The following is an 11,639-nucleotide window of genomic DNA, read 5'->3' on the forward strand; positions in this document are numbered from 1 at the left end:
CATCGCTATTATTTTAAATTTGTTTGGTTCGTTTCGTTATGTTTCGTCATAATGAAAGACATATCTCCGAAACTTTCTTATTCTTAACAAAGGTATGCTATGCCCTGATGACCTTATATATGTGAGAATCCTAAACCTATTCATCATCGCTATTATTTTCAATTTTGACACGTTCTGGTTAACGCTGTCCAGGTTGATTTTAATTCATTCGCTCACATGGTCAGTTTGGCTGGTCTTCTAGCCGAGTGTGTCTTTGCTTTTCATTTTAATTTTGACTTACTCATATGCTCGGTGTCGCATATCTTCTAACCACGTGCCTTTGCTCTTCATTTTTATTTTTTGACAAGCCAACGTGTAGCGATAGAAAAATTATTATTTATATCAAACGTATTCTTATTAGTCAAAAATAAAACCTGGCTTTCTCAATAAATCAGATATGAATGGCCTAGGTTTATTTCCCTATTGTTATTTCTTATATTTGAACCAGATGCTGTAATTTCTCCAATATACATATTACTCGAATTGTATTTTAATGCTGATTTTGAATATCTTTGAAATATTTCATTCAACTTAGTCCATCAAGAGTTATGAGGAATTAAGAATTATTGAACTCGGAATTCTGACGTCTCAGAGCTTTGTTTCCATGGCACAATTAGATCTGGCTTCAGAGACGCGAATACTTATAGGCTAAACAGGGGTTAGGAACGTTATACACCGTAGGGATGACAAACTTTGGTATTTGTAGGGATGAAAAAATGTGGCCTCTTTTTTCTCGAGCTATCTGGAGATCCGATTCCCCGGGAGCATTCACCTTGGAGACATACGAACTAATTATCTATTATCAGGCTAGATGCAGACATATAAAATGAAACAAACACAGATAAAAAAGGTAATCGATTTATTGACTTACATATTTAGGTGCACAGCAATTGGTCACTTCAAATGACAATAACGGTGACCGAGATGAAAGAGTTTAAGACTTCTATCTCAATGGACCTGCTTCAACTTTACGAATCCTTCCAAATCTGACTTACGAATAATCTTAAAAAGCACATCTACCCCACTATCAAACATAGCTTTTCAGTCCTGCGCCGTGAGGACTGGCTCATAATTGGCGCGAGTGGTTCAAGGATGCGAACCTTTCGTCCGACGAATTCTTTTAAATATTTTTGATGATTCAAGCGTTCACACGGTTCTTTGCCATTTAAACTTCCTGCGAAAGTGACTGCACTTTTTCTCTTTGCTGATTAAGGACTTTTCATTTTTGCAACTAGATTTAGCTTAATTATAAGAAGTCGGAATTATCTTTAGAAGGAAGGAACTTTATTTTGGTATTTTAAATATATCGCATTTTCCTCATGGTACATATTACCCTTCCCAACAATTAATGACGTCCCGTCATTAGAGATTGCTCGCCTTTGGGGTTTTAAAATGTTCGCCATTTATTAACTATTTCTTCTACATAATAATTTTATATTTATGTTAGGGCTTAACCAGGGGTGCTAAAAATTTTCCCTATTACCTTTCTTATTTTATTCTACATCCCTATCTAAAATTCATCTACCGGACTAAGATTATTCATGGTTCTAGGCTAGCACTAAATAAATATTCATGGATCCTTCAGCACTAAATAAATAAATATGATATTAAAGTTTTATTAGAATCTGTTAACCGAAAAACACCTTCACATTAATAGGGAATTCCTTGTGTGTTTTACTTATTCGCCATTGGACATACACAGGGTTTCAATCCATGTATCTTAACTGTTCAAATGGTTTTAAAATTTTACATATTATTATTGAGATATAATTCCACATCCACCATGAAATTCTACATATAAACGTACCAATAGCCAACTGCTGGTACATATATTTCTCAAGCACGAAACATTATATTTCTCGAGTAAGAAACACGTGAATAATTAAGCGTGCAGCATGTAATTACCCTGGTATCCCCTTTTATTTGTAGGCCTAAAACGACTATTCTCTGCACTAGGACAAAGAATTTCATATAATTAGACGCTTCTTTACTGATAATTTCTTGTATTGGATAATATCCATCTTAGTTGGGACATGGGTCGATTTTTAATGGAAAATACGAGGTAGGCCTGAGTCAGTATAGGTAATATCTAACGTGACTGACTCGCGAAAATATGTCACAAAAATGAGAGCACAATATATTTCATAGTTAAAACGATGAAATTAAAGAATATTTTTGTCAAAGACCTATAGAACAGTGATCTCTCTGTTATTGTATACGTCAAAGATAAAAACAAATAAAATTAAATTTTTTACCAAGGATCTAGACATTAATGCCTTTGTTTTTTTTTGAAAGTAATGTTTGACACAGAGCAGTAGGACAGCATACGTCATAGATATTATATGATGAAATTAAAAAGTTTTTTGTTTTTGTTTTTTTTTTCCTAGGAGCTATAATAAAGTAAACTCTCTGTTTCTCTTTCAAAGCATTCTGATCCCAAAAACGAAAACTTAACTAGTTCACTTAAGGTTATATTAAACCTTTAAGTATTGCTTTAAATGGCCCTGATTGGCATAAACATTGTAATTTCTTACACTTGAAGGGCTTAGAATGATCCCTTCCTACGTTCATGTACACACAAAAAAAAATTAAAAAAAAAAGAAAATGACCGTTATGTACACCCTACGCTCACCCCAAGACCTGGTCCAACTTCACTGGTAGTTCTCAGTCGACCATGAGCTTCCTAACCTTGGTTCCTATCTTTTCAAACTTTTCTATTATCTTATGAAAGGGCATAGAAATAACGCTAACAAAAATAAGACATCTGAAACTTAATGAAATCCTTAGTAACACAGACTAATTTAGTCTAAGATGCGCAAAGTATAGCAATCAAGGATGCTTGTTGTAACAAAACATTGAACGTATATTTAATTTAACTGAAGTACTAAGGTATGTATTATGTCTAGCTACAAAAATAAAATCTACATATGCTCATCCTCTCTCGCTCTTAAATAAATAGAACAACATAAAAAAAATTGACATTTTCACTTAAGCAGTTTGTAAGAACAATAGACAGACTTTTGACGACCTTTCTTAATTGTGTTGAATGGTATCTGTTTATAAAAAAAGCAATAAGTTAAGTCTGATATTTGCCATCATTACAAATAACCCATAAAATTAATAAGAGCAAATAACGTGGATATTTATCCACTAGGGGACCTAACGTGTACGAGGGGAGTCGACCCCAGCCATACAAATGACACTCGACCCCAAAAAAATACATTCATGTATTTTTAATTATTCTTCGTAAACAAGCATGAACACTGGCTTGTTTTACATCTACATGGCTCTAAAGCAACCATGGTTCAAAATTCAAATTTGAATTTCTTGTGACTCATCTTGCGGAGCTAATTCAGAATTTGAATTTTTTCTAACACCATAATCATTTCAACATCAGATTTTCTAACATCAGATGTGTAGGTAAAGGAGACCCTTTTAAGACCTATCCCAATGCCTCCATTTTCTGTGATCAACGGTCTCCTTCGCCGAATTTCTCGCCTTATGCAGAGTTCCAGTCACAGCTGGGTAACAACCCCCTTTTTTTTTGCTTCCTTCGGCGACTTTTGTTAGGCTTCCTAGGATGTGTGCTTATGCCACTGCCGCCAATGTTCGTAGTGCTAGCTACCGCTGGCACCACTTATTGGGGTGTATGTGCGGGGTCACCACTTTTAAAGGCAAAAAATGACGCAAAAAGATTGCTATGCCAGTTACTCGAATGACGCAAAAAGATTGCTATGCCACTTACTCGAATGACGCAAAAAGATTGCTATGCCACTTACTCGAATGACGCAAAAAGATTGCTATGCCACTTACTCGAATGACGCAAAAAGATTGCTATGGCACTTACTCGAATGACGCAAAAAGATTGCTATATCACTTACTCGAATGACGCGAAAAGATTGCTATGCCACTTACTCGAAGGGGAGAATCCCTTTTCGGCACTAATGTTAGTGAGATTCCCGCTCTTACCCCAACGGTTCTGCAAATATCGGGTTTGGTACTACCCTATTTACAGTATACCCTGTCCCAGGATATGGTAACGCGATCGAGTGGTCAAATGGCCACTTTCTAAAGCCAAATGTACCCGCCTTGGGTTACGGCTAGAAAATCTCTACTCTCTCCTTGGAGGTAATAACTCTCCCTGTCAATATAATAATGACGGTGCCTTGTAGCTCTATTCCTACCCTGCCTGGGTTACGGAAAATACTACACAGTTTTTGGAAAATACCTTACTTGTATTTTTCCAAAAGGGTCACAAATTTAATTAAAGAAACAAAAATCGGTCATGTATCTGAAAGGAAAAAAACAGGGGTGGAACCCCAACAGTAGCAGTTTTTTTATCCTTTAACAATTATTTTATAGCCTCTACCTGTAGTAAGGCTAAATTAGGAACCCATTTGCTACTATTGTGCCTAAAATTCTTCTGTTTCTACCAACGGTTCATCGGTCCAGCTAGGTTTTGTTTTTCTTCACGTTTTATCTTTTAATTAATTCTTTTAATTCACGGTAAAAATACTTTATTATTTATTAATATAATGCAATACTACATTGCATTTATTACTAATACTAAAAAAATTTGCTAATTATAAACTTGCTTATACTTTTTAAAAACTGGATACTATTTTTTTTTTTATTTTAAAATTCTTAATTTATCTTTTTATCCATTTTTTATATTGTACCCAACTCTTTGAGGGGATACAAATTTATTTCTAATAGCCAAAGTTCAATCAAAGCTGCTCGAAGTTTTGCTAATTTGAGCGCCACTAAAAGCGAAGTCCATTTACCTCCCTCTTTTGACAAAGCCATTTCTGTTTCAATATATAATATTTCAATATTTTTTTTTGGCCTTTATATCAACTTAAAATAAATTTATTATTTTACTTAGCCTAATTTGGGGGAGGCTATTATCTCCTATGAGATATAAGGGGTTTCCTATCGTAGCCTAGCGGTTATAGGCCTAATTACTTTACTTATATGTCTGTATCTCTCCAATAATTAAATTTAAATTACAAAGTTTTAATAGCCTAATTAGTTCGAAGTTTTCCTCCAATTTCCGACTCGCACCATTTGTAGCGATAGTAATTTTTATATTTGCCTTTGGAGATTTGCAAACTAATTAGCTAGAAGCTTAGGCTAGATACGGTAGGCTAAATACAGACATATAAAATGAAACAAACAAAGATAAAAAAGGCAATAGATTTATTGACTTACATATTTAGGTGCACAGCAATAGGTCACTTCAAATGACAATAACGGTGACCGAGATGAAAGAGTTTAAGGCTTCTATCTCAATGGACCTGCTTCAAATTTTCGAATAATCTCAAAAAACACTTCTGCCGCACTATCAAACGCAGTTCTTTCGTCCTGCGCTGTAAGGACTGGCTCGCAATTGGCTCAAGTGGCCCAAGGATGTAAATCTTTCGTCCACTGAATTCTTTTACATATTTTTAATGATTCAAGCGTTCACACGGTTTTTTGCCATTTAAACTTCCTGCGAAAGTGACTGAACTTTTTCTCTTTGCTGATTAAGGACTTTTCATTTTTGCAACTAGATTTAGCTTAATTATAAGAAATCGGAATTATCTTTAGAAGGAAGGAACTTTATTTTGGTATTTTAAATATATCGCATTTTACTCATGGCACAAACGCTGGTCTTATAACCACATGTGTATTTGCTCTTCATTTTCATTTTTGACTTGCTCACATGCTCAGTGTCACATGTCTTCTAGCTGTGTGTGTCTTTGCTCTCTATTTTCATTTTTGACTCACTCACTTGCTCGATGTCGTATGTCTCCTAACCGTGTGTGTCTTCACTCTTCATTTTTATTTTTAAAACGCTCTAATTGTCGTTTTTGCCTATCATCTAACCGCCCATATCTTTGCTCTTCATTTTCATTTTTGACCTGTTTTTGGATTTTGATTACTTCAGACAATTTAGCAATGGCGTTTGCTTTAGCTGTCCGTACTGGTGTTGTCTCAATTGATGGTCCAGATTGTCAAATTTCACATCTTATCACGTGTGATAGTTCAGGTATTGGTTCCAAAGAACCATTATTAATGGGAATTGCAACTGAAAATGTTTGTTTTTTGGGCAGGCCAGCAGACATTATATTACAGAACTAAATGGTTCATTGAAAACTTAATAATATTATTTATAAAATTCATACCATCATATAAGAAAATGATTATAAGATGACATATATGATGTCAAGTGAAATTATAAGATGATGCACTAACATAGTCCATGCCGTCATTTGAAATACCAAAATTAAGTCTCTTATTGAATTTTCTCTGACTTCAGACCTATCTAGATTTTTTTTTTTTTTTTTTTATGCGAGAATATTCCAATATATATATATATATATATATATATATATATATATATATATATATATATATATATATATATATATATATATATATATATATATATATATATATATATATATATTCACAAGTTTTACCTGACATAGGGTTACCATATAGATCTTGTGGTAGAGGCTCCACCGTGCCGGGTAAAGAATGTAAAGCCTCGAAACCCGTTAAGGCAGGTGGTATTTCTTCTGATGAGCCCTAAATGGAAGGTTCTACTTGGAAATATTTTGCTAGATTTAAGGTGCTTTTGCTGGTAAATTTACAACGACTTACATTTATTGATGACGACTTTGCATGAATTTGGACATTTCTATTTGGTTGACAGTTCGGGTATACTGTTTGGTCCTAGGTAGTTGGATAGATGGGTAAGGTAAAAGCCTCGTTCAAGTGCACATTTGTCTCAATTGCTGGATTAGGACATTTTTTTTTTTTTTTTTTTTTTTTTTTTTTTTGCCAAGTAATTACCTCTTAAACATAATATATATATATATATATATATATATATATGCTCGGGTCAGTAAGAGGTAGAACAAGTCCCTTTTAGCGAATTTGGAAGGAATCCTTCATGCAAATTCGAGAATACAGGAGTGAGAGACTTAGGGCGAACACCTTTGAAACTAGGCTTTTCATCCTTTTTTTCAAGGGTTTTATGAACCTCTGCTTCCATATTTGTGGTAACTGGGGTAATATCATTGAAAAGGGCAGACAAGGGTATTGAAAGCAAATCACCGAAAGCACTATTAAGATGAAATGGGATATGTAAAGGCCATAGACTGTAGTGATAGGTCGATCTAAGAGATGAGACAGGTAGGAAATTACTGTATCAATTAAAGAGAGCGGGCAGGTGGGTCATTACTGTAGCAACAATGCTTACAAGCGGGGTGTTCCCCATGTAGCTATAATATATACAAGCGGGGTGTCCCCCATATAGCTATAACGATAGAGAGCGCACATTCCCCCCATATAGCTATAATGATAGAGAGCGCCCAGTCCCCCCATATAGCTATAATGATAGAGAGCGCACAGTCCCCCCATATAGCTATAACGATAGAGAGCACACAGTCCCCCCATATAGCTCTAGTGATAGAGAGCGCACAGTCCCTCCATATAGATATAATGATAGAGAGCGCACAGTCCCCCCATATAGCTATAATGATAGAGTGCGCATAGTCCCCCCCATATAGCTATAATGATCGAGAGCGCACAGTCTTCCCATATAGCTATAATGATAGAGAGCGGGGTCCTATCCTTTTTGCATATATTAATATCTCCGAGCGGACAGTACCCCTTATTGTGTCAATTAAAGGAAGCAGACAGTACTACCTTAATATGTCAATCTAAGAGAGCGGGGTAATAGGACATTACTATGTCAATTAAAGAGAGAGGGGTAATAGGACATTACTGTGTCAATTAAAGGAAGCAAACAGTACCCATACCATACAAATGGGTGACCAATAGGTATTGAGATTGTGCACCAAGTAGAAACTTGCAATTGTTATTTTAGTCTATAGTTGGTAGTGGGAATATCAAGAATGATTGGATTTGAGAATCATGGGATTTTGCGGAATCTAGTCAAATTGGAAAAATTTTTAGCGTTTGATGATGATTTTTGGAATTATCTCTTCAATGGTTAATATTTTTTCTTGAGATGCTTAAATGTATAATGGGAACTGATTCCCCATCCCTGGACTATTATATTAAGTTTATGCGTTGTGAATCAAATGCATTTACTCAATTTATTGATGTATCAATTGAAACGAAACAAAATGACATTGTGATTCTGCTTTAAACCACCACCTAGAAATTTCTTCTTTAAAAGAGTAGGAAGTAAGTTTTTGTTACGATGCTCGATTCTTCCTCCTCCTAGAAGACAATGTTTTTTTTTATTGATTTTGAGTCAGTTTCTTTTTGGCAGTGAGACGGACAACATCAAAAAATGTATCATACATGTTCACTATGTTTATATACATTGGGCAGCTGGTCAACATGTGAGAACTGTACTACAGTTGATGTCCATAATGAAAAGTGTAGACTATGTAATCCGTGTAGTTTGCATAAAGGATATGCTGTACACATTAAGGACTGCAACACCTATCTTGAAAAGATGATTGACTCTCATCCTATTGGCCATCTTGGCTCCAACTGTCATAAAGGAAAGTCAGACCAGTGTGAAAATACTTACCCTGGTATGATTGGAAAAACCCTAAACGTGACTTCAGTTTATTTCTAAGGGATTGGTATCGTCGTGGATCTAAATTGTATTGGGAAAAAAGAATTTGGACCACGCTTCAGATGTAAAAGAAATGAAGAGAGTATGGTTCCTTCGTCATCGTTGTGAGGACAATGCTAGTAATGATTATAAACCTAGTGATTTTTATTTGGCTGTGACAAAAAGTGATTCTTTATATTAGAATATTTTGTGTGACATTACTTCCAATAATCAGATAGAAATAGGTGAGTTTTTTGATATGAATCGTACTAATACCATTGATTTCACAAAAATATTTAATAAAAGTGAAGTTGCAATATATTGTGTGAGGTATGACTTTGACTTTGCAAAGCAGAATTAGTACAAGTTGAATCCAAATGATCTGCCACCAGTTATCGTTGTAAATGACGATGACTCTGGTGATGATAATTTAAATGACTATGAAGAAGAAGAAAATCTAAACAAATGAAGACAAAAGACTTTTTTACAGTGCATATAAATTTTATTAATAAACAAATTCACATGAATTTTTAAAACACTTTGTTCTTAGAGCACCCAATTCAATACTTTACAGGTATGAGAAGGTAATTTCTACTAGAAAGTCATTCAAACAATGACAGTGTACATAAATGTTGAGACATTCACTGAATGTGTAATCACGACATCGAAAAATGAAATAAAGTAATGCATGAAAATCACAGATTTTGGTCGAAAGATCCTGTACTAACATCTGATTTCGAATAATTTTCTTTTCACTTCCTTCAAGGTAGTTTTTGATGTGTGGTGTGTAGAATGCATATGGTAGACCAAAAGGATCCAAAAATTCTATATTCTTCGCTGTTTGACAGATGCATAGCCAATGACCCATCTGCACAGTCGATGGACTACTATTAACAATGATAATAGTTTTGATAACAGTATGTATATAATCAAGGAAACCTGAGGGTATACAATATGATTTTTATTTGGACGTAAAAGCATCTAGATTGAATACACCAATTATTTGTTTGGTATCCATGGTGTAAAGTTTATTAGAACACTACCGTTGGGGGTAATTTCCCAGTTGGTTCCAAATTCATTGAGTGCGGTTAATGTTATATTATCTTTCAACTATTTTTCGAAGCGACGTACCAATCATACAGTAGCTATCGGGAAAATACTAATATCTTGAGTCCCACACAAGTCCAATACATTAATACTATAAATTTTTGCGAACATTGAATCGGTAATACCATTTTCGTATTGTTGAGAATCTCGATCTCGGGATTGCATTGTCAATTCATATAGGGTGCTATAGGATTTATCAAAGGATAAGTTGTAGAGAGGAATTCCATTTACTTTACATACAAGAGAGGAAAGTCCAAATAATTCAAATTCATGTGGTGAACTTGTCTACGATCCTATGGCACTGGCACTTTTTACAAAAGCCAAGGCAAGTTTCGATGGAATTTCACCATTGATAAATGAACAATCGGTGTAGGTACTTGATCCAGTGACAATACGACGTTGATTGGCGATTGTGTGAGGAAAGAGCAGTTTGATATTATTTTCATAGGCTCTAGTTTTTCAACTACCATGGCAACAGAACTCATAAGCAGATGTTTCTGTACATGAAGTATTGCCGGGATGAGGTTAACATTAGCATTGGGTGCTGCATCAAGTGCCTTTCTCGAGATGAAATTGAATGGCGCAAGTTGTCACTTTATATCAATTTTGGAAATGGGGGGCATCAACTGGGATATATTGAATATTTCATGATTGAGTCTACCAACTAAATGATACTCCTTGCAAACTGCCCAAGTGAGTTCACCGTCAGTATCAAAATTGGGAAGAGCAGGGTAATTTGCCCCCAACAACACATTGTACTCCCGGCCGAAGGTAGTGAATCAGGAGATCGGTACCTGCGCAAAGCAGACCATTGGTGAGCATGTAAAAATGTTTTAGGTTTTTGACCTATCCCAAACCTGGTATTCTTACGTAAATTCAATAATGAACGTTAGGCCCGTAGGAGGGGAGAAGGGGAGCGAAATCTCAAGAATTTTAATATTTCTCGATACGTTAGTAAGACTCCCCTAGTCAGCTCGTTTTTGCCCGAAGTATGGACTTGGTTTATTTTTCGAATAGAATTAGGAGTTAGCTAGCTTTTCAATCGAACCAAAATTTACCTCACTTTTGCACTAAATCAGGATTTGTATTGAACCATGTTTGTAACACTGTTTACATCGAATCTCTGCTGGCAAAGCTGCTAACCGCTGTGTAAAAGACTCGGCAAAACCATAGATATTTAAGATCTAACTGAATTTTTTTTCTTGTTTCAGCTGACAGTTGGCCACAAGTTTTTGATGATAATGAAGCACGAACGGAATGGGGTTGGGATCATGAGTATGACTTAGACAAACTTGTGGACATAATGATTACATCATTGAGGTCAAAATACACAAGCTGAAAACTAGAAAATACCAATTGTATTCTAATTTGAATTATTTCATTTTATACACTAGAATTACTTCTCTTTTATTATATGACATTTAGTTTATTAATAATTAGGTAATTTTTTCTTCAAAGATAATCTTTTAAAGGCTCAATGAAGGCGCTTTGGGTCTTATCAGTCGAGGATGATGTTTGATGTTGCATTTATGTATATGTCTCTTAAATTTCTTAAAACTTCAAAATTTGTCTCTTCATGACAGTACCGCTGTAAAAATGACTACATTCACCAATTTGAAATGGTAATATCTAGGAAGCACAAAGGTGTGTGACATCAAAGTATAAACTATTCACTACTACTAGTACTTACTCATTGCCAGGCACCTTGATGCGCTCGCCTTTCGGACAACATTAGAAACGAATTTCAGACAAAGGATAATGTGAAAATCTACCAAATTTGAATTCGTTAAAATTCGTTAAAATAACGAATAGCAAAATCATACTCGTCATTAAAATTTTGGCATTTTTGAGAAGTAATCCTGCAAATCAGGCACCAAGCTGCTTGAAGCCAACAGAGGTGCTTCCACCT

At 35.0% G+C, this 11,639-nt stretch overlaps 1 protein-coding gene across 1 annotated transcript in view; it reads left to right on the forward strand.

Annotated features, from left to right (window-relative positions):
- The window catches only part of LOC148947280 (L-threonine 3-dehydrogenase, mitochondrial-like), a 37,585-nt gene extending 26,425 nt beyond the window's left edge, over nt 1–11,160 (forward strand). Inside the window, 1 exon segment of the mRNA XM_089096985.1 lies at nt 10,942–11,160. Coding sequence (XP_088953111.1) covers nt 10,942–11,069 — 128 coding nt within the window. The 3' untranslated portion in view covers nt 11,070–11,160.
- Nucleotides 11,161–11,639: the final 479 nt, after the last annotated feature.

Source organism: Artemia sp. Qi Xiang Cuo, chromosome 11, assembly GCF_049724085.1.
Source record: "Artemia sp. Qi Xiang Cuo chromosome 11, ASM4972408v1, whole genome shotgun sequence".
NCBI lineage: Eukaryota > Metazoa > Arthropoda > Branchiopoda > Anostraca > Artemiidae > Artemia > Artemia sp. Qi Xiang Cuo.